This window comes from Bidens hawaiensis, unplaced genomic scaffold (assembly GCF_021521415.1).
Source record: "Bidens hawaiensis isolate Kalapana, Puna unplaced genomic scaffold, B.hawaiensis_p1.1 tig00000904_1, whole genome shotgun sequence".
In the NCBI taxonomy this organism is placed as follows: Eukaryota; Viridiplantae; Streptophyta; class Magnoliopsida; order Asterales; family Asteraceae; genus Bidens; species Bidens hawaiensis.
Window position 1 is genome coordinate 5,331,376 of NW_027491052.1, and position 19,340 is coordinate 5,350,715.

General features: G+C 35.9%; 1 protein-coding gene across 1 annotated transcript; it reads right to left on the bottom strand.

The window, feature by feature from the left end:
• Positions 1-2,266: 2,266 nt before the first annotated feature.
• On the bottom strand, positions 2,267-4,496 carry LOC143546352 (uncharacterized). Its single transcript, XM_077038039.1, has 3 exons — positions 4,294-4,496; positions 3,604-3,713; positions 2,267-3,023 (listed from the first exon to the last, which is right to left on the bottom strand). Exons 1-3 carry the CDS (start codon positions 4,485-4,487, stop codon positions 2,416-2,418), a joined length of 912 nt encoding a protein of 303 aa, XP_076894154.1. The 5' UTR covers positions 4,488-4,496; the 3' UTR covers positions 2,267-2,415.
• Between the last annotated feature and the right edge of the window lie 14,844 nt (positions 4,497-19,340).

The following is a 19,340-nucleotide window of genomic DNA, read 5'->3' on the forward strand; positions in this document are numbered from 1 at the left end:
TCTTAAGGTTAACCGAAGAAGCTAAGGTATATGCTAATGTATTATATATATTATTATTGTAATAGTGTCGAAAATATTAATACAATAGTTTGCTAATTAATTTGTAGGGAAAAAGTGAAAAGGCAAGTTCAAATGTACAAGCAAACAAACACCCGCACAAGTTAGGACGCATAGGATATAAGGGTTTGAAAAAAAAATGGACACAATATGGCCTTCACTCGTGAAAAGTCATCTAGAACTCGCTGAAATGGGAGACAGCCGTTGTCAACAGAGGGTCGCGACTAGAAGGGATAAGGACTCAAAAAATGGTGATGATGACATTGGTCAACTGGATGCAACAGTAAGAAAAATGGTAAGTAAAGTTATATATTTATTTCTATATATTAAATCTGTCGAATACTTGAACATTTATATTTTACATATATGCTTACTTTATAATAGATTGCTGCTGAGAATAATATGAAACGTGATGGAACTTGTGGTAATGGGCAATCTGATCCATTAATTGAAACTCTTGGACCTGAGCAGGGGGCCAAACACAGACGGTTTCATATTCTATAGTTGACATTATATGAATATAAGTCTTTTTATAAGTATGTGTGTATATATTAATTTATGTAATATTTGATGTTGAGTTTATTGAGAAATCACAAGTTCAAGGAGGGTATTTTAAAGATTGTAGGGAAAGGGTGGACAAGAACCTAGAGGTGAACGTGAGCCAGAAGAGACGAATTGTGTGCGCAAGCCTGGGTTTTGATGGATCTGGTCCGAGTGGCTCACATATTGTATATTCGGATATTGAGGTAATATAAAGTCTTACAATTTAAAGCTTATATATAAATATAATTGTTTATCAAAATCTTATATGGCTTTGCATAATATATGTCAATGTGAAGGACATATCTCCGGTCTATGTAGCTTTCATGAAGATAAAGAATACTTCCTTACACCATATTTGGACTGGCATTATATTTATGTATAATTTTTACTTATTAATCTATTTTAATTAATTTTTCGTTATTTTATTAGTACTTAATTGTTCTCTAAGATGATGTTTTTTTTTCTTTTTTATTTTTGGAGCAATTATTGGTCCCTATTCATTATTATCCCCAAAAAGGCACGAGTATATATTTTAGATTCTCTAATGATAGCGGGAAAAAAGGATCAATCTAAATATCTTCTTTTGGAAGTAATTCGGTATGCTTTTAGTGAAATCAATTTTACATGGACAATGATTCTGGTATGATTCATATTTCTTAGTTGATTTATTTTTTTAAGTTTAAATAATTAATTGTTAATTTATTGTAGTGTCAACAACAACCATCCAATTGGGAATGTGGTTTCATGGTGCTCAAATATATGTTTGATTTTGTGTATACTTATCAAAACAAATTTTATGACCTTGTAAGTATTTTATATTTTATATTTGTTTGATTTTCTTAAATACTAACTTACTCTATTTTATTTCTTTTTAAGATGGTGCACGACATGACGCTTGTTACTGAAACAGAGATCGAGAACTTACTTGAGAACTTGATGACGGGCTTGTTACAAAGTTTGGTATAGTTGATTAGAAGTATTTGTAGTTTAGATTATATTTTGATTAATAGATTGACAGACTCTATTGTAAACTTATGGATTTAATGCATTTCGGTTTAGCTGAAAACCATGTTTTGAAGTTTACATTGTAAATTTTAGATTTATTGCATTATGGTTAATTGTGTTATTTTGGTCGATTAATTTGATTGTGAGCGGTTTAAATAGATTTGGGAAGTTAAATTCTGGATTTGACGCCATAATTGCAAATTATAAATGCTCGTCTGACGCGGTTTGCGAGTGGCTAAAAATATTTTTTTGGAAAGACGAGTTGCTTATTTGCTGCGGTAAGGAGGTATTCGACGCGGTTTAAAAGTGTGGCTAAAAATGATTTTTTGGAAATTAGAGTAGAGCATTTGATGCGGTTTTAAGCATTTGACGCGGTTTCCAAAACCGCGTCTAAAAAGAAGTATAGCTTTTGAGGCCCTATTTTTTGACACGGTTTCTCGTTTTCACCACATCTAAAGCTCGTCTTTCTACTAGCGTCTAGAAGGTTTTATTGAACTTTGAATGATCCAGATTTGATCTCAGCATGATCGGACGGTGTATGTTAAACATCATAGCAGTTTTTCTTCCCACCGGGAACTATATAATGTATAATAATTCTTCATATATAACATATCATTGGCACCTCACTACCGTATACACCTTATTACACTCCCAACAAGAAACAAATCATATATTACTTGCCTTCGTAGAGCAAAGAACCTACAACAATCTAACATCAGCATATATCTTACCAAAAACGAGAAACAAAGAACGAAACCTCATGGAGATCGAGTCGGTGCACATGGCGTACATGTTGCATTTCCATACATTCTATGTTCTCACTGCTGTTCCAACATTACCGGCAGCATCCGATGTTTTTTCCTTCGCAACCTCATAAGTTTCCTTGGCCTGCTCTTTAGCTGTATCATACGCGCTCGCTGCAGCATCTGAAGCATTTTCTTTAGCAGCTTTAGCTTGATCTTTGCCTAGAGACATTGCATCTTTTAAAGTGTCTCTAGCTTCACCAGCCTTATCCGAAGCCGCATCATACGCATCTTGTGCTTTATTTTTGCCATCCGCCACTGCATCGTCCATTGTCCTCTTGAGTTCAGAACCTTTATCTGTGGCCATCCGTATGGTACTATCTGCTTGTTCAGATGCAGCATCGTATGCCTCTGATGCCTTATCTTTGGCATTTTTGGCCGTGTTTGAACTCTTGACCTTTGCTTTATCAGCCCCGCCGGCTACGGCATCATATGCATAATTCCCTTTCTCTTCAGCTGTTTCTTCAACAACCCCAGCAAAAGCTTGAGCCTTTTTCATGGCTTCATGTGCTAGTTCAGAGATGTATGAGTATGCTTTCGCACTGCCTTCTTCTTTAGCATTCTCAGCCATGTTCACGGCTTGGCCTGCTTTCTCAGAGGCCAACTTAGATGATTCTGCAAGAAAAAAATAGGCTTAATTACATTATAAGCGTATGCATAAATGTATGATTAGTACGTAGGTGTTTAGGATTTAGCTAACTACTATACTTAGGCTTCTTTTTAAGCATTTATACTTCTAGTTAGTCCGCTACCTCCGCAAGTGGAACTCATACCGGCAGTTTTCTTGTATGAGCTTGCTGGTGAGGCAAGCGAACTTGGCACATTCTTGCGGGTACAAGTAAACTAAGAGTGAAAATGAGCTTTCACAGGATCTTAATCTGTATTAAGGTTCTTCATCTCTATACGTTTGCTTGCCACACAAGTGAATTGTAGCACCGAAGTGACTAGAACTACAAAAAACTTACAAAAAATGCCTAAAAATACTTATCGTGCATCTTAAACCGCCTACTAATTCAAAAAGTATACGCATCCAGCAGCAAAATTTACTATAGATTTGCTTCTTGATGCAGCATCATAGCAATCACACAACAAGAATCTATTTCCATGAAACGAGATATATATGCATGATTATACTCATTTATAGGTGTCTATTGGTACACATATTAATACATGAATGTCTGTGGATAGGTGTTACCAGAAGCAGCAGAATTCAGTTGCGATGTGCTTTTTGATGCAGCCTCGCCGGCTTTATCCACAGCACTTTGAGCACCTTCTTTCACATCCTTCTGGTCCATACCAAGACCCCTAAACATTTCCAAACACGAGTTGCAAATGAAATCACTGGATTTAATCCCAGAAAATTCAGAAGATGCCCATACCAAATATACTAAAACAAGGCTATGCAATATTATAAGTGTTCAATCCCTACTCGAAAGCATCTCATTTTCCAGCATACAAAAATTTCCTGCTAAAATTCCTATAACATCACGTAATTTCAGAAAACTGTTGAAAAACACACTAATATTTGTGTTATCTATAATAATTTACTTTTGTCGGAAAGTTGTAGCAAATTTCCAACAGAAAATTGTGGTAGGGAGATGACTCATTTTTTAGTAGCGAATTGATTCAAATTAAACAGCTTAATGTAAAACTTTTTTTTAATCTATATTTATTTCTCTATGTTCTAGGAAATTTATAAGTTTTTGCTTGCCATGCATGTAACCATTTAGTTTTCAGTACTTTTTTTTTTTTTTTTTTAATTTACTTCTGAACAGCCTAGAAACCAAATTACATTTTTCTAGGACCAGACAACTTGAAAATAAAAAATTCAACACAAATAATCTAGATTAATATATCTAGCATGTCAATTAGAAACATAGCTTACGAGGTGACTTTAGTGACTGCCCAATCTTTCCATGTACCGCCCTTATCCTTAGCCTCATTCAAAGCACCTTCTGCGGCATCACTCACCTTGTCTTTTACGTTCTCCACGCCCTTCTCCGCCGGAGTGCTCGCACTCCGGCAAACCGTCGCAACAGCTGCCAGCCATAACACCATAACAACCACCGCTTTCCCCATTTTAATTATCTGATCAAAACTAGCAAGCCTGAGAAATAAAGAGTATAATAATATTTTGGAAGAGATTGTGATAATTTTTGAGAGGAAGTTAAAATGGAAGATGTTGCGGTTAAAGTGGGATGGTGTACCGACTACGTTCCGCAACGTGGCGATATCTGGTGGTTTCTTGTTTCTGGTTGTGCTATCTTCCCGCCACGTTTCTCTCAAACTCATCAAAATAGAAAACAAACCACTAGACGCTGTTATGGTTCTGGAAAACAGTTTAGATTTATAAAATGGAAATGCTCTTTCATTTATATAATTTTAATATATCCTTTTTCTTTTTTGAAAATTTGTTAATATAATAATTCCTGGTATATATGTAAAGATTAAATAAAAGATTTTTTTTAATTATAAATTAGTTATTATTAATAAAAAAGCATCGTAGTGATTACATCGAAACAGAAAGCAAGCGGCAAATAAGTAATTCCAAAAAAGAAAAGTTTGCACTTTTCAATTTCTATCAAATCAATACATAAATGATGATTAAAATGACCTTTTTTATCAACAACATATTAGAACTGACATCCGACAAATCTATTTGAAACACTTCTGTTTTTTGACCAACCACATCTAGACACGTATGTACTTAAACGGTCGGCCATAAATCTATCTCGTTGGGCTTTCCATTATTATGTTGGGCTTCATATCTGTTCTGTCGGGCCTCCGTATCTGTTCTGTCGGGCCTCGTTTTTTATGTGATATTATTTCATCTGCCCCGAGAAAATAGATATGAAGACCGAGAGAATATATATATGAAGCTCAACGAAATAAATTTATGGCCGGCCGTTTAAGTGTATACGTGTCTAGATATGGTTGGTTAAAAAATGGAAGGGTGTCAAATAGATTTGTCGGATGTCAGTTCTAATATGTTGGATTCGACAGTTTAGAAAGTGGCAATTTTGGATATTGTTGGTTTGAGTGGGTTAGTTAAGCAATGTTGTTGGTAAAAAGGATTATTTTGGTCATTATCCCTAATTTTAATGCTCTAATTTTAATGTGTGAATGTCGGTCACTAGCGGTGTTTGTGTATATCCACCAATTACATGCATGGAACAAAAACACCTTCACATGGCACGAAATAGGGGTGTGTTTTTCAACCGTATCTGACCCAAAGCGACTCGAGAACCAAATAACCCGACATTTATTTGCCCAACCTGTTTAAACGCTTAGCCCGCCCGAGATCAAGTAGTTGGGTTGGTATTTGGACTGAAATCCCCAAATTCAGGTAGACCCAAGTAACGTGATCTAGTAGCAATTGAATATATGCTTGACTGACAAAATTCTTCTACATTGGACAAAATGAACTATGAAAGTAGATGCACGATGGTTTAAAACCATTCACATAGTCGTTTAACCATTGTACCATACAACTATGGGGTATATTATTCATACTTGCTTTAATGAAACATACCCTTGCTATTATCTTGTTTTAAAGGTGAAGAGGTAGGTCCCAGCAGAGCCCAGTTGGACCCGCAAGACTCACCTCAAAGAGGGACGTCTGCGCAGTTGAACCCGCAAGACTCACCTTCAACAGGGACGTCTGCGCAAAGGCTAAACTCGCAAGACTCACCTTGAAGAGAGACGTCTGCGCAGAAACCGACTGGATCCGCAGGACCCACCATGCTCAGAGACGTGACGTCCTTACGCGCTGTACGCAAGCTGTACCCGCAGGAAAAGCCTCCCAATGGTCGACGTACTCCGCCTGTTCCCGCAGTAACGGATACTAGCCATCAGGGAAGGCTACCCGCGCAGCAAGGCTACACGCACAAGGCACTTAACTCTTAAATAATTCAGTAATGTCACCTGAAGAAGGAGTGAGCAAGCCGGGAACACTCCCGCCCAAATGAGCCAGTCCGTACGCTACTGGAGGACCTTTTGTACTGTACCTGACGAGGTATGGACAAAAGGTCTGACCAAAGCAGCGACAGCTCACTGTGACAAAGGAATAGTATACAGCCGGCTTGGTCACTATCAGCCGCTGCCTACTCACCAACCCCTGTCACTATTAGCCGCTGCCTACTCACCAACCTGTCGTAGCATGTGCATAGCCTGCAATTGGTGGAAAAGAATAGTACACAGCCGGCCTGGTCACTATCAGCCGCTGCCTACCCACCAACTACCAGCATGGCATGTGCGTAGCCCACAGTTGGCAGAACAGGAATACTATTCAGCCGGCTGTACCTTCTTGGAAACCTACCTTCGGCTATAAATACTCCAACACCTTGGAATGGTATGGACATTACATTACCTTACATTATCTGATATCTCATTATCTTATCTTCTCTAGCAATCTCTTAATATACACTTATATTCAAGAGCAATCTAGTCTTATTCTCACGCCGGATGGTGGTCACAAGGAGGTGCCCCCCCCCTTCTTAGTGACGAGCTCACGGTGTCTGTTTTGCAGGTCATCAGAAGAACCATCTTTGCCGGACCTAACCCCTCGTGGGAAACATCTATTTAACCCCCAGATTATCCGTAATCTGCCCGGGGTCAATTAATGTTTCTTCAAAAGGGTAGATTATTCATACTTGCTTTAATGAAACATACCCTTGCTATTATCTTGTTTTAAAGTTATGATATTTTAATAGTTGATTTGGTTTAATGTGTAACCAAAGTAATATTAATTGCTATTGTTGGTAGACAATAAACAATTAAAAATATGTTATGTAAGAATAATAGTTGATTATAATCTACTAAAATTAATAGCTTTCACCTTAACAATAGAAGTAGGCGTAATAGTTGGTTGAGTTTAACATGTATTTGGGAGTTGATTGAAAATTTGAAATTAGTCGGAGTTCAATTATTTTCTTTGTTCTGTTAAACCCGAAACCCAGCCTGAATTTACCCAACCCATTCAACCCAAAACCCAAACAAGCCGATCTTATTTGGGTCGGTTCTTGAGTCAATTTCCATTGAGCTCAAACCCTTATAACCTGAAACGCAAAAAAATTACCCGAAGAACACCCCTAGCAGAAAATATTTCAGTGTCAAAAGAAAGTTAAGCTTCAAGTAAGTGCAGTAGCAGTATTGCTTGCATATTCCTGTATGTGTTGGATATTCCTATGCTCTATATCGTCAAACAGTAGCATTTTAATCATATTATTTGGGATTTCTTATTACTTCAGCTAGTGGCGCTTTATGCCGTAATCTTGATAAGAGTTATACACCTAGTAAGATCTCAATCCTTTCCGGAGATGGTTTTCATAACTTGAAGGTATTCTTTTTGAATTTCTTATCATCACTCGTTAATTATTGGAGCACACATTATAATGTGATTTGAATATAGTCTTGGATCAGCTTGATCTCATTCTTCCTTGTTTTTCATTTGATTGTAGGATATAATAAACAATAGAACTTGTCAAGCCAACTGGTTGGGTATACCTATCTTTATCTGGCAATGATCATAGGTAGCCGATATTTGTTAAGTTTCTGCTTTTTTTAGGTTTTTGTTTTATGTTTTTTTTTTTTTGGTAATACAAGAATTTTAATTTTTGAATTAATATTTCATCTTCATATGGCATTATGGATCTTAGAAAAGACTTGCAGATTGTGTATACTTTTTTCTATACTATCTTTCAATAATTGCAGTATAAACATAAACCATTTTCTTGTTGCAGGGAAGCTTTTGTGAACACCTTCATGTTACAAATAGGTGCATTGTCGAATCATCTTAACGGGAGGGATACACATGTGCTTGAGATAAAAGTCTACGGACCACCACCGTGAGTGATGATGTTTTTGACTGAAAGTTTATATACCAAATTGGTTTAATCCTAATTCAGGAATCTTGTTTTGTGGTGTGCTGCAGGAACCTTATACCACACCAACAGTTTGAATTCACTTCTACTGAATTCATTACTTACTCAACTTTGAGATGAAGAATCTGTTTGCCTTAATTCATTAGTTACTCATTTTGGTATAACATTCTAAAGAGACCTGTTTCAACCCATTTTGATTAAAAGACATTTTGATCCAAACCAAATAGATACTTTTCTAAAGTGACCTGTTTTTAACCCATTAACTGACCCGTATGTGTTGTCAGGCTTAGCATAGTAGTTCTTAGTAGACAAATAAAATCCACATCTTAGTCCAGTAGATCCTCTTTTTTCTTTCATAGCATCAGAATGATTCTGATATAGTCTTATGGCTCTCTATCATGTATAAAAGTGAAAACACAATATGAGTCGTGAAGCAACAGGAAGAAACCTGGATGTAAGTGGATCCTATGTATCAAAACATGCCATACCTGTTCTCCACTCAATTCTTCATATGCTAGATTCACAACTTAAATTTGTACGTAACCAAATTATGCGACATTATCTAAACAATACTACGTCAGATCTATTTACTTATGCACAGGTTGATTTCGATCTATTACACTTCATCTTAAACGGGCCAACCAAAACCAGCTACGAAGGGAACAAATCAAATCGGCTGAAAGTATAAACCATCTTTATCAAAGAATGTGCATTATTATTACAGAAGTAATTTTTTTTTTAATTATAACTTAGGCATTACTTACTATGGAACATATATTAAAATGAACAAGTTTACAACTTAAACTATTTTAAAATAAAACAGCTTTCAAAGATTTTAGTAATTCAGAATAAAAGTAAATCAATTAAAACTTTATACAAATATGCCGTTCAAAATAAATGAAGAAATAAAGAGAAGTTAAAAATCCTAAGACAGACATCTTTTCATTTTTCTTTTTTTTTCTTTTTCTTTTTCTTTTTCGACTCTTTTCTTGTCTTTTCTGACAAGTTTCTTTTCTTTTCTTTTCTTTTCTGACTCTTTTCGTGACACAATAACATAAATTGACACACGACAATATAAGACAACTGTGATCAGGTACGGAGAGGCTTGGGTATAACATGTTATTTACGTTTCTACCCTCATTGATATGACTTTAATTAGAGTCGGCAACCGCTTCATAACGTGTAACCACTAGCATAGACAGATATTTAAGTTTTTATCACTATGACACTTACTCATTTGTCAAGCCTATCTACATATCAAGCAATGATCTTGTTGGCTTTTGATATACTCTTTTCATGTGCTAGAATCGTTAGAGATAATTTGCTATTATTTTCCCAAGGGTCGGATCAATTTCTCAAAATTTTAATTATCTGACTCCCTCTAAACAGGAGCTCCCTCTAAACGGAACAATTCATTTTAGATTTTCTTAAATGAATATAAAATCTTTTTGGTAAGTCAAATGACTTGTTTTTGCTTTTCTAAAGATGAATTGAAAATCTTTTTGGTGAGTTAAACTTAAATCATTTTCTCCCTCTAAAATTGTGAAATATTAATTTTATATACAAAAAGATAGATAGGTTGCTTTAATCAAAATTGATCATGCTGATCTATTCGACCCGAAATTCAAATCGAGCATGATCGATGGTTTTAGTGAAAAGGTCAACAAAGTTGTTGTCAGATGGACTATCTTAAGCATGCATTATCACATTGTATAACAAAGTTTAAGAGATTCAAACCGAGACCCAACAGCTGATGCTGGATCCATCACTTGAGAGAAGCAGTTGGACGAGGCTTGAGAAACGCTCGATAAGTTGTTGTTGAACCATTTAAATAAGGCTGGCGTTGTTGAAGCACAAAGTACCATATGAAACACTTCCCTTCCTTGAAACTTGTCCTCCCATGTCGCTTATGAAAGACTCGAATCCGCCATCGAATGGTTTAGCATCAAATAGCAAGGGTTCGTCTTCCATCATATGTCGGGTGCAATCACTATCTAAGTACCTAATACTATTGATAGTCCTCCTTGATTGACCCTGCATGCACTAAGCGTTTAAATAAACATGGGTTCCCGGGATACACTTTTGTCCCGGGAAGGTCAACCGTAAACCGACCAAACTTAATTTTATTTCCTGAAAACCATTTATTTCTTAGCTCATCCTCACTTGATGAAGAATAGTCCTTAGGAATCCAAATAAAAACTTGTTCCTTGGTTTTGACAATTTTGGACTTCTCTTTTCTTGCTTTTAGAACTATTTTTGGTGAATCCTCAATCCTCAATCTTTACAGTCTTAGGATTCTTTTTGATTTTATCCTTCTTGGTTTTCCAAAAAGGTTTCTTTTTGTGTTTTACTTGATTTACTTTGGATCTCACATCCATTTCACTAGGTTCACTATCAGCTTGATCAGTCCTTGAATCAAGGCTACTGAAAGCACCTTTTGGGGACTGACTAAGCCGCCTTTGAATATCAAGCTGTTGCTTGAACCAGTGCTTGCAATGTCTTGCAAGGTGAGAAGAGTGACCACACACAAAACAGCACTTTTTCTTAGGAGTGCCAAAGAAATCATCTGAACTATAATGTGGTTGGTGTGGTGGGAAAGGTGATCCTTGGGAAGGGACATGAACAAAATTTTGTTGACAATGATCATAGTAGTTTTTATCACAGAAGTTGTATGACCGAAGATTTCTAAATTGATTGGTTGTTTAAGAAAATGATCGTTTATTTGGTGGAACATATTTACACGAAGTACTTGCCTTTTCGTTTTCAAAAACTTTGCTTTTTGTTGAATTATCCTCAGTCTCACAACTTGATGATGAACAACTTGATATGTTCACCTCAACAGGCCTACTTTCATTGACACATTTTTCAATAAAAGTGTCATCACAAACGGTTTAACAATCACAAATCGTTTCCGTTTCCACCAACCCACTTTTTTCTACACAACCAGCTTCAAAAGATACATTGATGTTAGATTTATCAGATGGTAGGACTGGAGCTGCAGTTTATGAGGCAGGAGTAACAAATTTCACAGGTTTTGGTATTTTACCAACCCCGTATGACATTTCTTTCTCAGGAGAAGTATTATAGCTGAAGTGGGGTAAGCTGGTATAATTATCATTTAGAGGTGGAGATACAGCAGTATAATCATACCCTAGCCCAGCCTTCAGCTTAGTACTTCTCTGGGCTCCAATAATATCATCCAATTTCTTAGATGATGTTTCAAATCTTTCGACTATCTTTTCTTGTTTTCTTTTATCAGAAGCATCAAGTTTCGAACTTTTAATTTCATCTTTAAGTTTTGAAATTATGTTCTTATAATAAATTACTTCTTGCTCTGCTTGAAAAATTTTAAGTCTCAAATTTGCTACATCATCACGATGAGTTTCAATCTTTTCAACGTAAATCTTGTCGGCTTTTACATACTCAACATTTAACTCTCGAAGTTTTGAATTTTCTTTCAAGACTTCATCTTAATGGTGTCTATAATATGTAACATTGTCAATGCAAGCCTGCGTGCATAAGTTGTGGTTTACCTCATCGCAAGGTGATGTGTCAGGAATGATAGGATATGCATGACTGCTTTCACCTGCAACACTTGTCCCAACTTTATTACTTGTCCCAACTTTATGGTCTTTGGACTGATTGTTCATTTGGATCTTATCTTCTATTATTTCAAAAGACTTAATGGTAGAAGCCAACTCTAAGAGTGTTATGGTATACAGGTTTGTGGTTCTCTTTATGGTAACAACATTGACACACCATGAGTAAGGCAATGAATTCTATAGCTTCATATTGATCTCATACAAACCATTGATGATACCGACACTTCTCATTGATGAGTGACTCAAATCTGTTGATGAGAGAGGCAACTGATTCTCCTTTAATATGTGTAAACATGTCGAATTCTCCTTTTAATATTTTCTTTCGGCTTTCTCCCATATCCAGATTTCCTTCAAGCTCAAGTTCGTAAGACATTTTTCTTTAACTCGATTAGATTTTTTTTTTTTTTTTTTTTGCTACAGTACCGAGTTGCTACAGTGTCGAGTCGCTACAGTGTTTCGCATGAGTTGCTACAGTACCCGATGTGAAGCGATTGCTACAGTACCCCCGTGCGAAGCAAAACGATTGCTACAGTATCCGTGCGAAGCGAATCTGTTTGCTACAGTACCGTGCAAAAGCGATTTGCTACAGTCCCCCCCCCCCCCGGCCGCATTGCTACAGTACCTCAGCGATGCGATTGCTACAGTCCCCCCCGGAAGCGATTGCTATAGTGATTTTTTTTTTTGAGAATATAGCACCTAAGCTTCCAAAAAGTCAAAAAGACTTTAGTCTAAAAATCACGAAATCGGCCTAGATCTGAGTTTTTAAGCCGAATCTAAGCTAAGACACAAAAAACTTAAAACACTAAAAACTTAGATTTGGTGATTCTCGTGTATTTGTAAGGTGTAAGGAACTCCAAAAGAGGTTAGTAACATGAAAAACCACCTCAAATCTAACAAAAACTAAGATCAAAATCCGAAAAGTTTGACCCGAAAACCACAAAAAGTTGAGCCGAAAGCTCTGATACCACTTGTAGGTCCTCTAGATGGATCTCACAACTTGACTCGGATCAATCCGTGTTGTTGGTTAGCGAAAATCACCAACGACACGTGGATCTCGGATCTTAGTTTGTTATAAAAGAGAGGAGATGAGAGGAGAGGTTTTGGAGAGAGAGAAACTTTTATTTCCAAGGATGTCTTGTGTTTTGAAAGAGTTGAGTTGTGGAGAAATGGGTAAGTGACCCTTTTATATGGTCCCCATTTCTCCAAACTTTACATAATAAACGTACAAAATAAACGTACCAAACCTTGATTACTGATAAACATAATATAACTTAGATAAAATATTATTATCTTAAAATGTAGGGGTTCTGTTTAAATATTATTATATTATTATTATAATAGCTTAGACCATAGTCGGGGGTATAGCCCGAACCTTGATTACTGATAAGTATAATATAACTTTTCATAAGCAAGGGTTATAGTTAAATTATTGTTTCTTCACAATTAAGAAACGCAATCAGTTATATGCAAATGTTATAGTTAAATAGTATTTCTTAATGATTAAGAAAGATACTATTCATTCACACAGGGTATAATTAAAGTAATGTTTCTTCTTGAAGAAGAAACCTGGTATAAATGTTTCTTTCTGAAGAAGAAACCTGATATATAATTAATAAATAAACAAAGAGACTAAATGTCCACATGTTTTATACAAACAAATAAATTATCAAGGTTACAGCTATACAAAACAGACTACGGGGTCTGAAGCTAGATCGTTGATCTAGATATTTATACAAATGTTATACTCGTACTATAGGTCCGAAATCACAGCCAATCAATCAATCTGAAAGCTGAAAACAGAAACAGGAATCAGTAATAGAAACTGATTTACAGACAGGGGTCAGTAACCAAAACTGATCAATATACAGGAATCAGTGTCAGAAACTGATTACAATCATAAAAGGTGAATACGCCCCAACCTTTTACAACTCTTTTAGAGTCTGAACTGTTTGCATGGGATTTACGAATCCTTAAAACGTTGTGTTACAAAAATGAGAAACGGGCATACTCAAATTAAGAGTATACATGTGTCTGGATCCATACATACATGGTGACTCGGATTTCCCCGAGGCCATGCATATCATCAAACACGCCTCTGGTAGTCTATGGGACTGATCAGATAAATGATATTGTGTATATGATTAATTGTACATTTACTTAGGGTAATTGTAACCCAATTAAGTTGGGTGCCAAATGATTATTGTCACAAAGGTATTGTTATTGTTTACACACTGGTATTATTGAGTCAGTGTTATTCACTGGCTGTGTGCTGACGTATTTTTCCCTACATTTCAGGGAAACTGTAAAGAATAGAACTAACAGGCAAGACTGATAGAAGATTGAAGACATGGTCATTAGAGGTGATCTGATGGCTCAGATATTTTATTTAGAATATTATAAAGAATGATATTTTCAAAAGATATGTATTTAAATTATCAAACGGGTATTCAACTCCCGACATTTTAATATAATAATATTTTATCTAAAAAGACTTCTGCTGATATTTTATTATACAATATTCAACGGGTATTCTAAACCCGACATTTTATAAATGAATAATATGTTTTAAAGACTTCCGCTAATAACCCGCAACTCTGATATATTTTCAAAACCAGATACCAACCCGGGACGTCACACCCAGGCCCTCAGTCGAGGTGTGACAGGTTGGTATCAGAGCCATCGATCTTAGCGAATTAGGTATACTTATTACCTAGGCTTTGACTAGAAATAAGGAAATTGCTAAAAACATTGGTATTCAATACCAACTGATATAATCACTAAATGATTAAATATGATACGGATAGGATTTGATCCTATACGAGTACTGATTCAAACAAAATAGGTACTTAACTAAAAGTATCTAAATACAATCATTGAATAAATAAAACTGTTACGGATAAGATAGGAACGCGATCCTATTTCTCATCTAACATCGTACAGATGTCTGATCGTCAATCCAGCCAAGGATCATATCAACCTCGGTCAGGTAAAGGAAAAGGGTCTATAGGGACAACTTTATTTCCAATCCCTATATCTAGTAGTGAAGACTCATATCAGACCTCAATGGAGGAAAATTCAGATTCATTCGATTCCAATATCCCATTAGCCCATATCATGCGAAGACAAGATGTGCAGGGAACAAGATCAAGTAAATCAAGTAGATCCCATAAATCAATAAAGTCAAAGGGAAAAGGAATAATGACTGATTAGGAAGAAAATCCTCAGGGACAGGAATATTTCAATTATCCAATGAACCAAGATCCTTACTTTGCCCATCCTCAAAATGAACGCCGGAGCACAGATTATGAAGGAATGTACATCAGAGATGATTCAACATGTTATGAAGTCGATATTACAAAAAAAGCTGAATCAATGCTCAACGATATAGAAATGGAAGAAGAGAAGGAGAAGGAAAACAGAAAAGGAAAAGAAAAGGAAACAACTGGGAATACCAAAAAGGACAGCAAGATCAAGAAATTAATTGTCCGCCGGAAGAAATAGATAATAAGAACTGTAGTAATTGTAACAAGTGTAGTTATAAATAATGTTGTGCACTTTGTAAACTACAATAATATAAATAAAGGATATGTTTTAATTCCCCGAATATTAAACTTGTCTTTAAAGTTTTATTGTTGTATGTCAAGAGAAGGAAGTGCAAGCTCTCAGAATAATCCTTCCAATAAAGTTGGAAGCGGAGAGAATGATGAAAACAAGGAACTTCCCGCCCAGTATAAAGATGAAATCCAGAAAATGATACAAGAAGCTATCAAGGATAATTCTATCAATCAAAGTTAACCAAAACCTGATAAGGTAAGTAAAAGTAATTCTGTTCATTCAAGAAAAGAAGAAGCTTATGATAGCTCCGCGTCTAATAATAATCCAAAGGGCAAACCTCGAAAGAAGTTGAAGCATCAAGAGGGATGCAACTTTAAAATTTTCCAAGCTTACAAACCTAAGGAATTTTATGGGGACAAGGATGCTATAGCCGTTTTAAGATGGCTAGAAGAACAAGAAACGATTGTCTACATTAGCAAGTGTACCAATGAAGAAGCTATCCACTATTCTTCTCAAATGTTCAAGGGAGAAGCTCTTGAATGGTGGAATACCCTGATCTGGAATAAGGGAAGAGAAACAATGTACAATCTAAACTGGGAAGAATTCAAAGATCTTGTTATAAGAAATATTGTCCACTTCATGAGTTGGATCGAATTCAAACTTAGTTGTGGAATCACAAGGTTGTTGGAACAAATCTCAGGGAATACAATACTAAATTCCTTGAATATTTCCGATTAGTTCAACATCTGGTTACCCCATAATATAATAAGATAACTCGTTATATATATGGGTTGCCAAGAGAGATAAGAGACTTGGTAAGAGCTAATATGCCGCAAACAATTGAGTCGGCCATGGAAGTAGCCGGATACTTGATTAATAACATGATAAGAAATCAAGAGGAAGAAAAGAAAGAAGAAAAAGAAACCAAGAAACCTAAAGATTATGAGAAGATAGAGAAAGAAGGAAATATTTCAAAATCCACTTGTAAAATTTATGGAAGAAAACATTTTGGGAAATGTAGACGAGAAGGCACAGATAAGTGTGCATAATGTAATAGAGAATGTCACACAATATAAGAATGTCGGAAGAAATCAGGAGTATGTTACATATGTGGAGAAACGGGCCACTTCAAAACAAATTGTCCGAAAAGAAAAGCTAATCAATACTGACACTAATGTCAGAAGAAACCGGAAATATCTGACACAAGAGAAAACAAATATCAAGGGAATGTCAGATAGAATAGTTAATTTCTGTACATTTGTTATAACTCGTTCTGAAACGGGAAATTTTGTAAACTGAGAAAGGGTATTTAATTCCCTCTGTTCTAAATAAGATATTAGCATACAAATCTTGTCAATACACAAGAATGCTTGAAAGAAAATCGAATGACTGAAATTAAAGCTGACATTCAAAATTGATTAACATGTTAAACTGGGTTATCGTCTGACAGATTCATCCAGATGGAATGAACTATCTTTATTAGGCCAAGATGTATTAAACTTCATATGTAAATACAAAATATAAAACGACTATAAAACTCTATTAAGGTTAAGTGAAACATAAGAGTCTGCTGAACCGAATCAGACTAATAGTCTGCTGATCATACCAAGAGTCTGCTGAACTAAAACAAACTTAAAAGTTTGCTGATCAGACCAAGAGTCTGCTGAATTAAGTCAAACATAAAAGTTTGCTGATCAGACTAAGAGTCTGCTGAAATAAATTAAGCTTAAAAATCTGCTGATCAGACCACGAGTCTGCTGCCACGAATCTGCTAAACTGAAACAAACTTAAAGTCTGATGATTAACCAAGAAACACCATCTAGATATTTATGCAAGCCTATTAGGTTAACAGCATACTGACGGAACCAGATTCTGAATGTCACTGATGTTACGAGATATCAAAATATGCAAAGATAGCATATCATTGAAACGAAATCTCTGGGAACTGCTGTTAAAGGAATGATCAATAAAGATTGATCAAAAAGTCAAAGGAGCTCAAGAATATTTAAGAGACATGATTGTATAGCATATCAGATATGATTTCTCAAAAGTACAAAGGTACTGTTATGACGTAAGGAAAAAAATGATAAGGATGAAGAGATGGAATTGATTCGACAGATCGAATCCAAGAAGCAATAAAGCTAACATTGGTAAATGTTTATAATACGAAAGGTAAGGTAAATAATTAAACACAACTGGCCACTGTGTTTAGCAATTCACAATTACTTATGATATTCTGAACTATTAACTGATTACATCAATCGATATGTAAAGTTAGCAACAGGTCTGAAAATTTTCATCATTCTACAATGACAGTTAAACGCGAGAATCAGATTAGATAGAATCTAATCACTGATTAACAGAGTAAAAACATCCAAACTTAAGAAAAGCGAATCTCGAGGACGAGATTCATTCCAAGGTGGGGAGGATGTAACATCTAGGAAAAACCCATATTTATTTTGGGTTAAAGTTGCCAACTTTGAAAGTTGAAGGATTAAAAATAATCTCAAAGACAAGTAAGGAGAAGAATGAGATAAAGAAAAACAAAGCATTCTTATGTTAAGGAAATAAGAAAAATCCATCCCACATGGAAAGATGGAAGAAAAGGAAAGCATTCCACATGGGTATAAATAAGGAATGGAATTTTCATCCCACATGGAAACAAATAAAGAAATGGAAGCTCTTTATAAGGAAGCAAGATTCCATAGAAATGTTTTAATGTGGCTAACCACTCTCCAGAGTCCTAGCGGAGGGTGCGAAGCACCCGACGCGCACGCGCACGCGCACATACTCGGACTCGGGCGTAATGTGGTGTTTAGATGGCGCACATGGCACTTCGCACGCTCGCATCACCGCGAGCCGCATACGGGCCGCTTTAGTATTTTTGGAAAATGGAAGTATGATCAAGAAGTAGCAGGTTATTAAGGCAAGGGACTAAAAGTGGAAATTTGAGTTTTGGCACCCATCGCGCTACGCAATGAGCCCAAACTCAAGACCATCACGCTACGCAATGGCCTCTGATGACACAGCAACACGTGGCAGACGCTAGGGCTGAGTCAGCATGCCACGCGTCATTTCTTGACATCGCTCTACGCGATGGCTTAAGACAAGGGACCATCGCGCTACGCAATGGATCCCAAATTCGGCTATAAAAAGAGAGGGGTCACGGCTTTCCCATCACACACATCAACACACATTTTCACACACTGTTACACATAGGTAGCCTCGGTTTGCGTGCCGACCTCGTGGAACGTGCCAAACGCCGAAGCTCTGAAGGGTTCAGCTGTAGAACGCGATATAGAGTAGAAGTGCCGCTCGATCAGTTATAGGCATATAACTCCAAATACCCGTGTGAGGTAGGGGTTCTGTTTAAATATTATTATATTATGATTATAATAGCTTAGACCATAGTTGGGGGTATAGCCCGAACCTTGATTACTGATAAGCATAATATAACTTTTCATAAGCAAGGGTTATAGTTAAATTATTGTTTCTTCACAATTAAGAAACGCAATCAGTTATATGCAAATGTTATAGTTAAATAGTATTTCTTAATGATTAAGAAATATACTATTCATTCACACAGGGTATAATTAAAGTAATGTTTCTTCTTGAAGAAGAAACCTGGTATAAATGTTTCTTTCTGAAGAAGAAACCTGATATATAATTAATAAATAAACAAAGAGACTAAATGTCCACATGTTTTATACAAACAAATAAATTATCAAGGTTACAGCTATACAAAACAGACTACGGGGTCTGAAGCTAGATCGTTGATCTAGATATTTATACAAATGTTATACTCGTACTATAGGTCCGAGATCACAGCCAATCAATCAATCTGAAAGCTGAAACCAGAAACAGGAATCAATAACAGAAACTGATTTACAGAC

Bases quoted from the DNA above. Each gene is read 5' to 3' on its own strand.
- LOC143546352 (XM_077038039.1), bottom strand. From the start codon at position 4,487: ATGGGGAAAGCGGTGGTTGTTATGGTGTTATGGCTGGCAGCTGTTGCG. The intron at 3,714-4,293 runs GTAAGCTATGTT...GGAAATGTTTAG, and splicing joins GCAGTCACTAAAGTCACCTC to GGGTCTTGGTATGGACCAGA. The intron at 3,024-3,603 runs GTAACACCTATC...TTTTTCTTGCAG, and splicing joins ACTGAATTCTGCTGCTTCTG to AATCATCTAAGTTGGCCTCT.